The sequence below is a fragment of the Triplophysa rosa genome, linkage group LG1 (genome assembly GCF_024868665.1).
Source record: "Triplophysa rosa linkage group LG1, Trosa_1v2, whole genome shotgun sequence".
NCBI classification, from domain to species: domain Eukaryota; kingdom Metazoa; phylum Chordata; class Actinopteri; order Cypriniformes; family Nemacheilidae; genus Triplophysa; species Triplophysa rosa.
Genome location: NC_079890.1, coordinates 34,208,273 through 34,226,440, shown reverse-complemented (window position 1 = coordinate 34,226,440; position 18,168 = coordinate 34,208,273). Strand labels below are relative to the sequence as shown.

General features: G+C 41.8%; 1 protein-coding gene across 1 annotated transcript in view; it reads left to right on the top strand.

The window, feature by feature from the left end:
- Nucleotides 1-18,168, top strand: part of LOC130557484 (rootletin) — an 81,644-nt gene that overhangs the window by 15,112 nt on the left and 48,364 nt on the right. Inside the window, exons 4-6 of the mRNA XM_057339270.1 lie at nt 14,752-14,952; nt 15,793-15,882; nt 17,243-17,302. Coding sequence (XP_057195253.1) covers nt 14,752-14,952; nt 15,793-15,882; nt 17,243-17,302 — 351 coding nt within the window. The remainder of the gene's footprint in view (nt 1-14,751; nt 14,953-15,792; nt 15,883-17,242; nt 17,303-18,168) is intronic.

Sequence of the window (18,168 nt, the reverse complement as noted above, 5' to 3'; positions counted from 1 at the left end):
GTTTTCGAGATACCAAGAAAATATTTAGTGATTACAATGCCTAAAAGTAAATACATGTACTTTTAATAAATGAACTGCTCCATCAGATCCTTTTTTAGCATGGGATTGTGGGGTAATATTGGCAGCGAAGCGATACATCTGTGCTACCTTCAGAATCCGACTAGATGACTAGAAGACATCTTGGCAAAAACAAACATCGAATTCAGGTTTGCCTTGTTGCCCTCTTACTTCTGTATACCGGCTTAGAACGCAACATTATCAGCTTTATGTTTTGATGGTGATTTTTGGGCAAAACAATAGATATTATACGCCGGAGCCAGTAAAGACAGCCAGTCTGTTTCAGACAACGTAAAAATATGAATCTTACCCAAGATGATGTTCTTTCTAATACACATGTCTCAGAATACCGCAGTAAAGTCGTGAAGCAGTGTGTAGCAAGCAAGATGCTGTGAGCTCCTGAACATTTCTTTCTCACCCCGTCTCATCGTCGCTTTTTTCTTGACTCTGCATTCTCATTTTTCACCTCGGCGTGCACCGCGTCGCTCGCCGCAATACATTACGGAGGTGAAAGTACGCGGCGTGTAGAATGTAATAAGTGCGTATTTATTTTCTTCAGACTGAGTTACTCTCCCGGCTTGAAGGAGAAGACGAGAACGGCCATCTCTTTTTGAGTTTTGAGAAATGAGTCTGATCGTGTATCAGATCTCAGGCTGTGAACAATACGATGGAGGCTGTTTTTACAATAGTGTGTTCAATACGCGGCTGCGTTTTTGATGCTTTTTCGGGTGGCGTATGTATTTGGCATCCAAATTGAAAGGTTTTTGTGGGACCCTAACCACAGCATGAATATAGAAAGTGGTAATGATTGAATCAGCCAAAATGTATGTGTGAAGATTGTTTGTATGCATGAAATGAGATTTTGTATCAGATCTCAGGCTGTGAATCGGGTTTACTCGAATTTTTTGGCCTTTTTAGTTATACGTTGTGGTCTATGACACTTTTGGAGTTGCGTATGTATCTGTGCATCCGGTATCATGCGACGAAATGAGACTACACAAATAAGAAATGTTTCGTCTGCGCTTTGTGAGGGTCGTGATGCGACGGGCTCCGAACCCATTATCCTCTCCCTCGGCCGTCTGTTAAGGCCTCAGCCAAACGCTAGAATGATAAAGACGGAGAAAGCAATTTCTTCTGCCTGTTTTTCACGTTCTCAGAAGAAAATTGGCACGTAAAGAGCCTTTGGTCCTGCGCGTCTGTTTTTGTCATTGATTATGAGAGCGCTGGGGTTTGTTTTAAGATTGCCGTCTTCAGTGGATTGACTTAATGCACCGGCAGAAGTCAGGAATGTGAAGGAGGACACAAGCCCGTGTCTTCGTCTTTCATGAGGAGGCCACTGCGGACGTGTCGCGCTTCCTGAGGAGGAAGGGAATGAGGACGAAAGCCTCTTTGAGGTACGCACACAAACATTCACAGAGAAAAGCCTTTCAATGGGTCGCAACACCAGTTGTCAAGGGTATATGTGGCTTTAGTACTAGTGAAAGTGACACTGAGCTGTTGATCGACTGTTCTGCTCTGAATAACCAAATTGGGAGCTCGTTTGACTCCTAGAGACTTTGCGAGATAAGATCAATACTTCTGTGTGCCACCTGGAGGCCCGAATGCCGTGGATACACGCACAAAGAATGAGATTTTATTACACAGCTTAGCCTTGGACCAAAATGCAGGTTCACTGAAGACAAACCTTGTTCGATGGCCTAGTTTGTGTCATTGTATCGTTTTTGGGATTACAGCTTTAAAGGTCCAGTATGTCATTTTTTGAGGATCTATTGACAGAAATGCAATATACATAACTATGTGTCCAGAGGTGTATAACGACCTTACATAATGAAGAGTTATGTTTTTATTACCTTAGAATGAGCTATTTCTGTCTATAAACAACGCGGGTCCCCTTGAATGGAATTCGCCATGTTCGTTCTACGGTAGCCCTAAACGGACAAACTGCTCTACAGAGTTTGCCGTTTTCTTTTTTGTTAGCAATTGTTAGCATTAGCAATGGGTGTGACCCCAGGGATCACAAATAGCTACTATACTGATAAAATGTATAGACCACTTTGCAAGATGTTAACACTGGTCCAGAAACACTTCCGGTTTTTGTTTTGTTATCTTACATGTATAATAAAATCTTAAAGACATTCGTTTAACATTTTGATTCGGATATGAATGTTGGATGTATTTTGTTTGAACGTTTCAAAATGAAACGGTAAGTTCTTCTGGACCAGCGTTGGTTTACCTCTAACCAAGTGGTCTATAGTTTGAATTCATTGTCTCTTTGGATAAAAGTGTCTTTGGATAAAGTTTTATTTTTATTGATTTTATTATGATTTTATTGCTCTATTACACATATTGTTCCTAAATCATTCATTTGTTTAGGTCACATTAGCATATTTCTGCTTTGAACTCAGAACATGTTTTGTTGAACTTTCCGTCAGAAAGAAGCATACAGAGAATATTTTGAATGGCTGTGTGGTTTACTGTAATGCCAGTGTAGGCACAGTGCCCACGAGGAGGCAGTGTGTGGCCTGTGTCGTGCCTACCTCACACACACACACACACACACACACACACACACACACACACACAGATGTGAGCATGTTCAGTCAGACATGTCTGTGTCATAGTCGTATGATCCAGCATGAGAATTAATACAGCGTTGTGTTATTTGCGTATATTATTTTTTATTCATGATATTATTTTGGTTACTGTCTTCTCAGAAAACGAAAACTGTGTTCTTTGCACAGCGCACAGGAATATATATTCCTCTCTGCCCTCCACACCCTCTCTTTCTCATTTTTCGTCTGCGCTCTACTCTTTGTATCCTTAAAATATTCCACACACCTCGCTGCAGTTCCGCATGACAGACACCCCTAATATAATCTGTGTGTCTGAATTCTAATTTATACCGTCAGGATAAAATAAATAGTCTGCAGTTAATTATAAGGAGCCTGTGCCTGCCTTTGCCCGGGTGATTTATGAAGTGCGTGCGAGCGTTCTCCAACGCATTTTTCTTAATTTATTTTTAATCTGTCTTTCTATTAATTCCGCGGCGAACGTCTTAATGATGTGAGAGGTGTGTATTAATGAGAGCAGGTGGATGGAAAGGAGCTGAGGTGGGGGGGTATACCTGGGGGAGGGGGGTCTGGACATAACAAGACCATTCTTAGACCCCCCTCACCTTCTTGTAACCCACAAAAGCACTCTCTCTCTATCTCTCTCTTTCTCTTCTTCTTGCTTTGTTCTCCTCCAGGTCCTGCTCGTGTGTTTTTGGCTCTGGGATGGAGGCTGTGTGTTGCATCCTTACAATGCTGCAGTAACATACCTTGGGGATTTTTATTAGTATTTTGATGTTGCAGGTTTTATTTTGTGCAAATATTTAACCAATGAAAAGTATTAAAAAGAGACTGTCAACTTTGACAACATCATGACATCTACTGTACAGTGAGTGCATCTATTGCTGTCTTTTGGATGTACTCTGAGATTTTTAAGGTGGTTAATGTTTATCTATTAAATGAATGCTAAATAGAACAGACGTGTCCTTTTTCAGTCAAACAGAAAACATGATCTCCCAAACCCCTTCCTCGCATCCTCTCCCATTTCTCTCGCTGTCTGACTGCCTTTCATTTCCTCCCCACAAACAGATCCTCCGTGAGGCAGCTAAGCATCAGCGGCTGCAATGCAGCTCCTGCAGGAACGGAGGGATACTTTAATTTATCTTCCTTTTTGTCTCTCTAGTCTGCTCATTTTATTCACACACAGATCATTACACACACCAAGACCCCATTTTCATTTCCTTCTGCGTACAGACACACACACATACATACACACACGTAGGCGGGGCTTTAACTAGGCTGGCAGGCCCAGGCCCGGGACTGCTGACGATCGATACGCATGCTCGGATAGGAGATCCACATCGCCTTAATGGGTCCTGCAGGTCCTACCATAATACACCTCTACAGACCTGAGGACCACAGGCGTCATAAATTTCTCTCTCTCTCTGTGCAGTTTAAGGGTGCAGATGAGACGGGTGTACCAGACCAGCTTATGTTGAATTTTGAATGTCAACTAGACTTCCCCAGAATATTTTTATTGAACCAACAGATGATGTTCATTCAGGAACGCATGCTACTTGGCACGACACAGACGTTCATGCCCATCTACGCGAATACTTTCATGTTTGTAAGATGAACAGCATGTGTAGCTACAGCGGTTCTCTTAGTCCCAGTATGAATCATTGCGAGTGATTTTTACCTCATGATGCTCGCGCGCCCGTGATGCATGAACACCTTAAATCGAAATGAAGAGCGCTGTGCCCGAGCGTGCAAGATTGGATTAAGAGTTACACTGGCAGTAAAAGGAGACGGCCGCACAGCATCTGTTCTCCCTCGTTCCTCGCGGCCCTCAGGCAACGTACGAGAGTCGCGCGCCTACGTGCGTGCGCCCGCATTAGCCAAACAGATAGCTACCAACTTTAATTGCCTCTGCATCCACTTACTCACCCCTAACGCCCTTCAACCTCATCCACCCATCCTGCTTTCCTCGCCCGCGCAAATGAAAGAGCGAGAGGCGGGAGACGGAGGGAGAGAGGAGGCTAGCATAATTACTTATTTTAGTGGACCGCTGTAGAATGCCTCTCGCCAAATGACTCTAATTCCAAATGGTTAACACAGGCCGAATAGACGCGAATCCACGTGACAGCAAATTGCTTTCCCATTTGCAGACTTAATGGCTTTTCATACTTTGCACTTCCAATAAGCAGTAAACTCGGAAATTAATATTGCACGCTGTGTTATGATGCAAATGGGAGGGAGATAGCCGAGTCGCACCTTCAAGCAGAAAGCTCTGATTAGATCCGTAATTGCTTCACTCTTGATTTTTTCCTCCCGTTCTTGCCCTCCGCTTTCTCGTTTGTTTGCGACTTCGTAACGTAAATTTATTGAGCTATTTTGAGACGTGCCATTTCACTTACGCATCAACATCGACTGCACTTTTGATTTGTGTCACGCTGTGGTTTTTGTTTTCGAATCAATGCTAATCAGCCGTAATTTGCCGGCGGCGCGGAGAGTCTCGTCCTGGGGGTTTAATGTCTTTGCCGTCACCTTTAGTGTCTCTGTCACACGTCCTAGTCAGAACAGGTTTCTGAAATGAAACAGAATAATAACGCGCGCGCGTTTTAATGTGTCGTATTGAAATCGTGCATAAATGAACATTTCGCAGCGAACAGACGATTACGTTCGGCGGTTTGAAGATGTTTGCAAAACACTCAGAGGTGATGTGTTAATGGCGGGGCTGATGAAAGCCGAGGCGTCTCTTCTGCTTGATTTGCACACGCGTCTCACGTTTAGCTGCGCTTGGTTAGATGAAGATTGCTGTAGATGAAATTAAATCTTAATTGAATAAAATAAGCGTCGGAATGGAGCGTGTAAGATTCAGTAGATAATGTAAATAGGAATATTTTTCTGTCCAGCCATCACAGTGCAGATGATACACACATTAGTATTATCGCAGACTCAAATCTAGTTATTTTGTATCTATAGCACATAATGTTTCTCTTCGTAGAAATAATGATGCGTATCGCTATAATAATGATAATTTTGCTCTGCTGTCTCTTCTAAATCACTAGGCAATGTCCTAAGCCGTGTTCCTCGCATTATTCTCCTGCTTTGGGTGGAAAGTGCATGTTCTGCCACCCTGGATGTACACAGCCACCTGACCTTTGGACAAGAATAGCAAATTAATTCGCCGTGATTGGCTAGCGATTGTAAGGAGTGATTGAGGTTAAGTGTCCTTTGGTCTGTGGTGGGCGCTGCCAGGCCGCTGTATGTAGTAAGACGGGGGGGCTTTACCTGACCACTGCGCAAGCAATCGGATCCCCTTGCGCGGTTTCCATGGCAACGGTCTCTTTCTTGTGCTCCTTGTTCCCATTTCACTTGTCACTTCGGTAATTGCCTCAGAATTTCCCTGCCTCTGAGAGTATCGGAGGGGGAGAAATGACGATGACAACAGTGATAAGACAATATTTATGAACTGTGCATTCGAGGAGGCGCGATGCACCTGCTGATAAATCCGGGTAAAATCACTTTCGCATTAATAGTGGTTTTACATGGTGGACCAAGCTGGTGTAGATGATGAATCAGCCATTGCAGGTCGCATATATCTAAAATGTAACGCTAAGTAAAAAAAAGTGAATGTGGCATCTAGGTACCATATGTCTATAATCTGAACTATAAATTGGTGGGTTTGAGGATGACATAGTAGACCATCTTAATCTTTTTTCAAAGACCTGGTTTTTCAAAAACGTTCCAGTGATTTATTGTACATTTGTTCCTTTTACGTTGTTTAATGAGATGTCTTATTTTATGTTTCAGCTAACCCCTTGTTTTCTCACTATGGCCATTAGCACCAGCTCTCAGAGTCTGATGTGTATTTTTCTCTCGAAGCTGTTCTGCAGTCAGGAGCGGTACTCTCTGAGGATTGATAGCGCAGACTAATGTTTCTATCCATCATTATGTGCAGAATATCACCTGCGAAAGAATCAAGAGCCTTTCGCTTTCTGATAACAGAGAGATTCGGCTTGAGCTACTTGTCTTTCTCCTACGCTTTTAGAGAGAATTCTCAACAAAAACAAATGCGCTCGCCTGCGGAATATTTCAAAAATGAGAGTGTAAGTGTAAAGCGTGCGTCACGCGTTCTCCCTCTTTCTTCCTAAAACAAGACCGCCGCGGCCACATGGAATTTATACTGTGTGCTTTTGGGGGGATGTCAGAGGAATTAATTGATTTGCCCGGATTTGTCAGGGAAGAGCAAGTGCTTGGCTCCAGCACGTGTTATTAAAGCTAACACCTCAGAGTTTTGCCTCCGTGAATCAAATTCTGACGTGTCTTTATGATGTATGGATTTATTATTCAAAGTGTTGTGCGGGGCTGGGAGGCCCACTCATCCTGGTCCCCAGAGACCACCTGTGTTTTCAAAGACCACTTAGAGAATGGCCCGGGGCAGCTGCATGCCAGAGTGCTTCTGGTCACGAGCAACAGTCCAGACCTGAAGAAACACAGACTGTCCTGCCCACAGACATCTGCAAACAGACCTCACAGCTGGACTGTTTGGATGAAATCACTGTCTCGAATGTGCTTCTGTATTTCAAAAGTGTCTGGTAGACCATACAAATCTGTCCTACGTTCACATAACATTAACTTTTACAGTATCATCTTGCCAAAAGTGACTATAAAATGCACAAGGTGTTTCAACAGATGCTCGCCAAAGCGACGTGCAATAAAGTGCATGAATCTGGCATTTACTAGGAAACAAAGCTTCAAGGGAATGTTTATCCTAAAAGGAAAATTCTGTCATCATTTATTCACCTTCATATCGTTCAAAACCTGCATATGAGTTTTTGAGAAATGTCTCTGGTTTTGTGTCCAAACAATGGAAGTCAATGGGACCCCAATGTTGTTTGGTTACCAACATTCTTCAAAATATCTTCTGAAAGAAAGTCATGCATGTTTGGTATGACATGAGGGTGTGTAAATGATGAAAAAATGTTCATGTTTGGGTGAACTATCACTTTAAAGGCTCAGTTCTTGAAAATCAGTGGCCACTAGCTTTGTATTATAGTTTTGCAACGAATCTCTGAGTCATTTGCCCACCCCTCCCTTTCGAATTACGACGGTGGCCGCAACAGTAAAAAAAGATGTCGTCTACTGATACAGCGGATAGTAGTGATACAAGCAGGTAAGGCAATATATTAACGTAATTAATCATTTAACATGTATTCTATTGCGAAAGTTACTGTTACAATTCTATAATTAGATATATTTCTTGCGTGCTATCTAGTACACGCTCAGAGTAGTGAAGTAACTAAAGTTAGCTAATCATAAATAGCAACGCTGTTCAAAGCGTTTGATCTGACAGCGACATAGGCAGTTAGGTGTAAGTTAGTAGACGTTTGTCTCCCCCTTTGTAAAGTCAGGAACAACCGGAGTACGTACCGCAGGGACGGAAAAACATTATTATTCGGAGGTTATATGGCCATTTGTATAAAATGCTAACGTTACCGTTTCAACAAAACAGTTGTTTGGTAAACATTGAAAAAGTGGAAACATTGAAAATGTTGAATTATTTTACCAGTCTAGCAGAAAACAGGCAACTTCGGCGTCGCTTTGAAAACATTTGTCTTTCAACTGTGTCTTCCATCTGGTAATAGATACACCGATGTTTATCCTGGATTTCTGCCGCCGTTTGTCTCTAATTCGTCTGGCAGCATCACGTTTGTGCTTCTTTGACGACGGAGATTCACGCTCTGTCGGCGCTTGTGCACAATACGCATGGTCCTCCATTTTATCAAAACTTCTAAGACAGAACAATCAATTGCTTCAGCTAGACGACGACTACTCCTCCACCTCTCCGTACTACGACTTACTACTTTGTGCGTCTTCAACTCAGTGATGACGCAAGCTGCGTCTAAAAACACACACGAAGACCAACATATACGAAATGCATTCGAGGAGGCGCGATGCACCTGCTGATAAATCCGGGTAAAATCACTTTCGCATTAATAGTGGTTTTACATGGTGGACCAAGCTGGTGTAGATGATGAATCAGCCATTGCAGGTCGCATATATCTAAAATGTAACGCTAAGTAAAAAAAAGTGAATGTGGCATCTAGGTACCATATGTCTATAATCTGAACTATAAATTGGTGGGTTTGAGGATGACATAGTAGACCATCTTAATCTTTTTTCAAAGACCTGGTTTTTCAAAAACGTTCCAGTGATTTATTGTACATTTGTTCCTTTTACGTTGTTTAATGAGATGTCTTATTTTATGTTTCAGCAAACCCCTTGTTTTCTCACTATGGCCATTAGCACCAGCTCTCAGAGTCTGATGTGTATTTTTCTCTCGAAGCTGTTCTGCAGTCAGGAGCGGTACTCTCTGAGGATTGATAGCGCAGACTAATGTTTCTATCCATCATTATGTGCAGAATATCACCTGCGAAAGAATCAAGAGCCTTTCGCTTTCTGATAACAGAGAGATTCGGCTTGAGCTACTTGTCTTTCTCCTACGCTTTTAGAGAGAATTCTCAACAAAAACAAATGCGCTCGCCTGCGGAATATTTCAAAAATGAGAGTGTAAGTGTAAAGCGTGCGTCACGCGTTCTCCCTCTTTCTTCCTAAAACAAGACCGCCGCGGCCACATGGAATTTATACTGTGTGCTTTTGGGGGGATGTCAGAGGAATTAATTGATTTGCCCGGATTTGTCAGGGAAGAGCAAGTGCTTGGCTCCAGCACGTGTTATTAAAGCTAACACCTCAGAGTTTTGCCTCCGTGAATCAAATTCTGACGTGTCTTTATGATGTATGGATTTATTATTCAAAGTGTTGTGCGGGGCTGGGAGGCCCACTCATCCTGGTCCCCAGAGACCACCTGTGTTTTCAAAGACCACTTAGAGAATGGCCCGGGGCAGCTGCATGCCAGAGTGCTTCTGGTCACGAGCAACAGTCCAGACCTGAAGAAACACAGACTGTCCTGCCCACAGACATCTGCAAACAGACCTCACAGCTGGACTGTTTGGATGAAATCACTGTCTCGAATGTGCTTCTGTATTTCAAAAGTGTCTGGTAGACCATACAAATCTGTCCTACGTTCACATAACATTAACTTTTACAGTATCATCTTGCCAAAAGTGACTATAAAATGCACAAGGTGTTTCAACAGATGCTCGCCAAAGCGACGTGCAATAAAGTGCATGAATCTGGCATTTACTAGGAAACAAAGCTTCAAGGGAATGTTTAACCTAAAAGGAAAATTCTGTCATCATTTATACACCTTCATATCGTTCAAAACCTGCATATGAGTTTTTGAGAAATGTCTCTGGTTTTGTGACCAAACAATGGAAGTCAATGGGACCCCAATGTTGTTTGGTTACCAACATTCTTCAAAATATCTTCTGAAAGAAAGTCATGCATGTTTGGTATGACATGAGGGTGTGTAAATGATGAAAAAATGTTCATGTTTGGGTGAACTATCACTTTAAAGGCACAGTTCTTGAAAATCAGAGGCCACTAGCTTTGTATTATAGTTTTGCAACGAATCTCTGAGTCATTTGCCCACCCCTCCCTTTCGAATTACGACGGTGGCCGCAACAGTAAAAAAAGATGTCGTCTACTGAAACAGCGGATAGTAGTGATACAAGCAGGTAAGGCAATATATTAACGTAATTAATCATTTAACATGTATTCTATTGCGAAAGTTACTGTTACAATTCTATAATTAGATATACACTCACCTAAAGGATTATTAGGAACACCTGTTCAATTTCTCATTAATGCAATTATCTAATCAACCAATCACATGGCAGTTGCTTCAATGCATTTAGGGGTGTGGTCCTGGTCAAGACAATCTCCTGAACTCCAAACTGAATGTCAGAATGGGAAAGAAAGGTGATTTAAGCAATTTTGAGCGTGGCATGGTTGTTGGTGCCAGACGGGCCGGTCTGAGTATTTCACAATCTGCTCAGTTACTGGGATTTTCACGCACAACCATTTCTAGGGTTTACAAAGAATGGTGTGAAAAGGGAAAAACATCCAGTATGCGGCAGTCCTGTGGGCGAAAATGCCTTGTTGATGCTAGAGGTCAGAGGAGAATGGGCCGACTGATTCAAGCTGATAGAAGAGCAACTTTGACTGAAATAACCACTCGTTACAACCGAGGTATGCAGCAAAGCATTTGTGAAGCCACAACACGCACAACCTTGAGGCCTATCTAGTACACGCTGAGAGTAGTGAAGTAACTAAAGTTAGCTAATCGTAAATAGCAACGCTGTTCAAAGCGTTTGATCTGACAGTCACATAGGCAGTTAGGTGTAAGTTAGTAGACGTTTGTCTCCCCCTTTGTAAAGTCAGGAACAACCGGAGTACGTACCGCAGGGACGGAAAAACATTATTATTCGGAGGTTATATGGCCATTTGTATAAAATGCTAACGTTACCGTTTCAACAAAACAGTTGTTTGGTAAACATTGAAAAAGTGGAAACATTGAAAATGTTGAATTATTTTACCANGTCTAGCAGAAAACAGGCAACTTCGGCGTCGCCTTGAAAACATTTGTCTTTCAACAGTGCCTTCCATCTGGTAATAGATACACCGATGTTTATCCTGGATTTCTGCCGCCGTTTGTCTCTAATTCGTCTGGCAGCATCACGTTTGTGCTTCTTTGACGACGGAGATTCACGCTCTGTCGGCGCTTGTGCACAATACGCATGGTCCTCCATTTTATCAAAACTTCTAAGACAGAACAATCAATTGCTTCAGCTAGACGACGACTACTCCTCCTCTCCGTACTACGACTTACTACTTTGTGCATCTTCAACTCAGTGATGACGCAAGCTGCGTCTAAAAACACACACGAAGACCAACATATACGAAACGCGCTCTGTAGAGCTGTTTGTCCGTTAGAGCTTACTGTACAAAACATGGCTGCGCAACATAACAAATTCTATGTAGATAGGCCCGCTCCCTATGGAGATACAACTGGTTTATTCTAAGGTAATAAAAACATAACTTTTCATTACGTAAGGTTTTTATACACATCTAAAGACACAGTTTTGTATGTTATATTGCATTTCTGTTAATAGATCATACAAAACATCCCGCACTGTACCTTTAAGGTTGAGGTGTCTTTGAAATAAATGGTTGCCAGGGCGTTGCTTTGTGGTTGCTAAGGTGTTTTAAGGGGTTGTTAGCATCGCTTTGGTGTTCTGGGTGGTGGCTTGGGAATTTCATTGTAATAATAAATAAAATATTCAGATTTAGGTTTTTATTATAGTAAAAGTTTAGTAAGTGTAGTTTTACTACAACGCTTATAATTATAATATTTGCATATAATATAAGCATATTTTTTTGTCTTATTTTTAATCAAAGCATGGTTCATTTCCGTAAGTGCATAACTTGAGGTTTCGTTCCAGTGTGTCCTCCTTAGAAAAGTAAAAGTTTTTTAATCTCGCCTAGTTTGTGAACTCGAGACTTTTTAACATCTCGCACCAATCAAGGAATCTGGGTCAAAGAATGTCCTTTTCGTCTCATTTCTTTCTCTCTCTGATAGGGTGTGAGGTATGGTATCATTAAGGTAATGTTCTTCAGAGGGCGTTTAGCTGAACTGTGATGTCCCGCTGCTCTTTCACGAGCTCCAGTCACAATCCAATCTGGAATGACCTTTACTATAGAATATAACAGCAGTGAATATGCAAACACATTCACATGCCCTGAACCCAGTGACGCTTCGCAAAGTCACAAAAGATCTTTTGTTTTACCAGGACTTTGTTCATTAAGAAAATTTGTGGTCCATACTGGACCTTAGTGAGAGCAGACAAAGCATTACCCGGGCAGTCTATCTGTCCATCAGGGTTTACATTACGCTGTTCTCGCACGTTCTTTTTGTAGATTTGGGCAGATCGTAGCACATGCCTTTAGTAAAAGACACTGTCTTCATCCATTAAACTAGCCCAAACATGGTCAAGACTGTGAGCTCACACACAAATCCTGCTGTGTCGGTCAATAGCACAGTTCATATTTTTGTATCCACTTTATTGATTAATGTTTTCATTTGGAGGGAGACGGTACTTTTATTGCTTTGGCTTTTGTGATGTGTTTTTGTTTTGTCTGAGGAGTGAAGAGCACGCTCATATATCATGCACTTCTGCACAGTTTGGCTTCGCTGGCCTGTGGTGTTCATCAGTAATTAAACCAGAGTCACAGAGGAGGCCAAGTTCAACCTCTTCATTCAACATTCACTCTCGCCACTGCAAACTCAGCGAGCGGAGGAGGAACCGCCATCCAGCACATCAAGGAAATCTTAAGTGTTGTGTAACTTACATGAGTGTATGTGGCGGACGCTTTTATTCAAAGCTATTGCATTGCATTCAAGGTATATATTTTCTCAGTATGTGTTCCCTGGGAATTGAACCCACATTTTTGTGCTGCTAGCCAGCGCAATGGGTTATAGTATAGATTAGTTTAGTTTTTTTATATCGATATTGTAGTTTTAGTTATCATTTATTTTAACATGGCATGACTTGTACCATCTCCCTATTATGAAAACTACAAAATGATATTACAGAATGCGTTATGTCCCTTATGTAGAGAACGCCAGGTGGTGCAAATCACAAATATATACAATACTATAAAATATAGAAATAATGTCAATCATTTTGGTCTACTCAGAATAAACATTTTTTTCTACATTATTTCTTCTGCATTGCGGGATATGAAATGGTTCAAGCTGTGCTGATTACTCTGAGCATCACTATTCCATTTATGGTTGCAATTGAGGGCAAACCGAATATTATTGCTTTTTATAAAAGCAAGCATATAGATGATCGATTTGATTTAGGCACACTTTACGAGAGCCCTACCTTTGACTCAGAAACACTGAATTAAAGTGATAGTTCGCCCAAAAACGAAAATTCTGTCTCACCCTCATGTCATTCCAAACCTGTATGACTTTCTTTCTTTTGCAGAACACAAAAGATATTTTGAAGAATGTTGATGACCAAACAACACTGGCCCCCATTGACTTCCATTATATGGACACAAAACCTCTGAGACATTTCTCAAAATACCTTTTGTCGTACACTGAAGAAAGAGTCACACACAGGTTTTGAATGCCATGAGGGTGATGATGACCGAATTATTTTATTTTTGGGTGAACTGTCCCTTTAAGCACTAAATTGACAACATGATATCAATCATCTGACCAAGTGGTTCCCAGCGCGTCCCCCTTTTATTTTAGACCCTGAAAGATATTTGTCCTGAATACTTTGCGTGACATCACTGCTCTGTGCGTTTAGCACCTGTCGTTCTCCTTGTGCGTACAGGTAAAGTGCAGACAGCTATTTGAGACAGCTTTGCCACGGTGGCCGTCACTCAATACCCCCCTGCCCCCTTTCATGGACCCTGGCAGATCTTTCCCAATAGATCTTTATTTACAGCACAGAAGTCGGAAACGGCTGGTCAATCCATTTAGCCTAAGGCCACTGATTTGTTCGTATTTACTGCAACACCCAAAGAAAAGCCGGGGTATTTTTCCCTCTCTCCTTCCTATTGATTCGGCTCTTAGAAAATCTGCTCCGCTGTCTAAACACTATTGATCCTCCTCTCTCCTCGCCGAGCTCCTGCGCCAGTGTATAAAGGGACTGGATGAATTGAAATTTAATTTCCGACAACTTGTTCCTTTTATTTTTACCCTTTTTTTGCCAGAGAAGCAAGAGGTGGTTGACTCCGAGCGTCACTCGGTGTGACCGCAGCTCTGTGTGATGTTGGCATGGTTTGAGGTGACTTTGGCTGCGTGCGGGTCTTATTAAGAGACATTGGACTCCTGTCAGTATCGCATGACATTACAAACTGGTCTCATTTATTCACTCTTAGCCAGGATCCGGCAGGACATATACTGTACTTTGCACCCTATAGATCTATAGAACAGAAAAGCCACACAAAGAACGTGACCACATTCAGTATTAAGGGGCACATCTGTGGTTAAAAATATGCTTAAACCAGACTTTGTTGGATTAACTGGACTTTGTAAACCAGTTTGCTGGTCCAAGTAAGGGCTTCTTTGCCCAGCAACAGCAAAAATAACATTTGGAGCACAGCTTGTGGTTTGATTTTATGAACGTTTTTGTGACCCATTATGTTTGTGTATCAGCTACAGGAGCAGCGTTCCGAGTGCCGTAGCCTCCAGAGAGCACGGGAGGAGCTGATGAAGACGGAAAGAGAGTGGCAGATCGAAAAATCCACTCTGCATAAACAACTGAACCGCGTCAAAGAGGAGCTCCACAGCGCCACCCTCAGGGTACTGTCGCCAACAGCACCCTCCGCATCCCTGCCCCTCTCTTCTCATTTACCAGTGAGATATAATGCTGCTCAAAAGGGGAGGCTGTGTTTAATGATCATAAATATTCATATAACAAGCGCGAGCCAAGCCCACGCTCCAATTTCAGCTCATAATGTAAATGCATATTTCAATATATTATCATTACCACCATGATGACTCTTATTACGATAGACGCAATTACCAGATTTATGGCGTAATTATTATTTTCTTCCCCTGGAGCCTTTTATTCAAGCAACCAGTCCCCCCAACATCCCCCTCGTAAACAGTCTGCTTCCCTGGACCCCCCCACACACCCGTCCCAAAACATAAAGCCGTTGATAAAGACAAACGCACAAACGGGCCATGTCAGCGTCGTCCGTGCCTGTACGACACACCATCTGAATTGCATACGCCCTGCCGCTGTCATAAGCCGCATTAAGACAAATGGTCACGCAGTTTGACATAAATTGGAAAATGACATTTGGAAACCGCCGCTGCAGTGGAAATTAGAGATATTAAAATTATAAATCAATGTCTGGGTAGAAAGGAGGGATGGGGGTGGGGTTAAAGGTCCTATTATGACTAGGCCCCAGTCGGGCTCATCTAAACGCATCAGGCTGACTGTTCATCCACTGTCCGCTTTTAAAGAGACAGAGACAGCGATAAATGGTGCGCAAGGTGTGGCACAAGAGGATATTGTGTCTCTTCTGTGCAGTCGAGTCAGCGTATTTAGCAGCAAAGTGTGCTAATGGATCATCTCAAAGGTGTGATATGCATTATGCAAAGGCATCCATTTGACACTTTTAATGAAGTCTTTTCTCCCTGTGCATCTCACCTTCAGTTGACTGTGTGTGTCTGTGTGTGTTTGTGTAGGAAGAGGAACATCGGCTAAAAGTGGTGCAGATTGATGAACTCCAAAGAGAGGTTGACATGACGCTCGCACTGCTTGAAAAGGAGAGAGAGGTCAGCTGATACTTTACTGCACACGTGTGCTTATCTCACATATGCGGTAGAGAGAAGTCTCTGGGAGAAGGGGAAGCACTAGACACAATCTTTCCCTGCGTTCCGATCAGCATACTATCCGTCCTAATAGTATTCGAAAGTAGAATTATTAGTATGTCCCAAATCGTAGTGTGTTGAAAAGTGTATTCCAAAGGTTCCCGGATGCTCTACTACTTCCGGTAGAAATTGGAAGTGCAGAACGATGCGCGCTCTAACGGCTGATTTATATTATAAATTATATAACTGATGCGTCACTAAATTAGCAAATTAAGTATACAGGAAACATTACATACGAAATAATGAATGAATAAATACCTTAATAGATGTATATCCAGTAGTTACTGAACTTTTCTGAAAAATAAAGGTAACGACCTGGTTTAAATGAATTCTAAGGTCAAGTAAATTATGTCAAAACAGTTAAATCTGCGTATTGATCATTTAATTACGCCAGTTAAATTTTATTTATTTATTTATATTTTAAGATGAAAGAGTTCCTAGCGCTTATCCATCTCAAACCATGTTCATGCTTTTGATAAAAAATAAACTATACTGTAAGTGATAATTCACCGACAAATAAAAATTCTGTTCATGGTTTACTCACCCTCTTGTCATTTCAAAAAAAGAAGATATTTTGAAGAAAGTTGGTCGAACAGCGCCGGCCCCCATTCACTTCTGTTGTATGGACACAAAGCCAATGCAAGTCAATGGGTGCCGGTTAACAACATTCTTCAAAATATCTTCTCTTGTGTTCTGCAGAAGAAAGAAAGCCATACAGGTTTGAAATGACAAGAGGGTGAGTAAATGATGACCGAATTTTCATTTTTGGGTGAACTATGAATGAATAGAAAGAATAATTGTAATTAACGTTAAATTATTGCATTAACATTGAAAAAGATCAACAAATGTTGAAAAGCTATATTGCTCATTGTTAGTTAAGGATTTACTAATGTTTACTACAACTAAGCAATGTTCATTTTGTTATCATTGGTTGTTTGTTTATGGTTCAAAATGTTCCTCTTAAGCGGTATGATTTTCATCACAATGGATATGCGCTTCTTTGGCAGACGGTTCGAAAAGCAATTATTGTACATTATTTGTGTCTCAACATCCACAAGCGACCCTCATATTTTCTCTGACAAAAGACAACGCATACAAGGTATCGATGTTTTCAGGCCTAAAGAAAATTCTCCGGCAGCTACAGCAGACTATAATAGCATTTACTTTAGTGCACACTGTGAGTTTACTTTTTCTTGTCGCTGTGCTTACGCATTCATCCTTCAGTACCTCTCCACCATTCTCCTCATGTCTTTCTTTCTTTCAGCAGGACTGTATAAAGGTAGAAGAGCTGGAGCGACAGCGAGAAGAGCAACAGAAGGACAAGGTCTCTACCGCTTTCCGCAAACCTCTGCCTATTAGCTTCCAAGCAATGTCTTCCTAACCGCTGATAAGTGGCAGTCATAACCTTGCCGTCATTTAAATGAGTCCTGGAACCGCATGTGTTAGACACTTAACACCGAGACCCCGCGTGCACACCTACACAATATAGCCGGTGATGGCTCTGATCAAAACAACGTGGAATATTATGACAGGCCCTAAAATAAAATGTAATATAAATGTGTCGCAGGGGCTAAATCGCAAAATCAGGAGGCCTGGCTAGCGGCACTCAACGCACAACAGGACACTAAATTAAAAGGCTGCTTTGAAGCTTTTTAGAGTGAAGCAAGACATTGATGTTGTGTCTTAAGTCAGTCACTATTTTACTATTTCCTGTGCAGGAATGCGACAAAGATTAAAGATCGAGTTGGGATGCTGAGCTCTGATATGGATGTTTGTACAGGACATGTGTGTGTGAGAGAGAGAAGAACAAATACCTTCTCTGGATCGGTTCCCCATTTGTGGAATGATCTGCCCGCTGCTACAAGATCAGCAGATTCGAGCAATCTTTAAGAATCGGCTGAAAACACATCTCTTCCGTCAACACCTGACCGATCAGTTCTGACTTCTTTCTCTTTTCTACTCTTTCTATCAAAAAAATATCCTTAGCTTCGTATACTGTGGTGGGCTACATGAGTCCAGTTCTAGTACACTTATGCTTTTTGTTGTCCTTGTGTTGTTCCAATTGCTTCCATTGTTTACCTCATTTGTAAGTCGCTTTGGATAAAAGCGTCTGCTAAATGTAAATGTAAATGTAGAAGGGTAATGTGAGGGCGAGCTCCGAGTCGGGTGTTTTTACAATGTGGCCTCAGT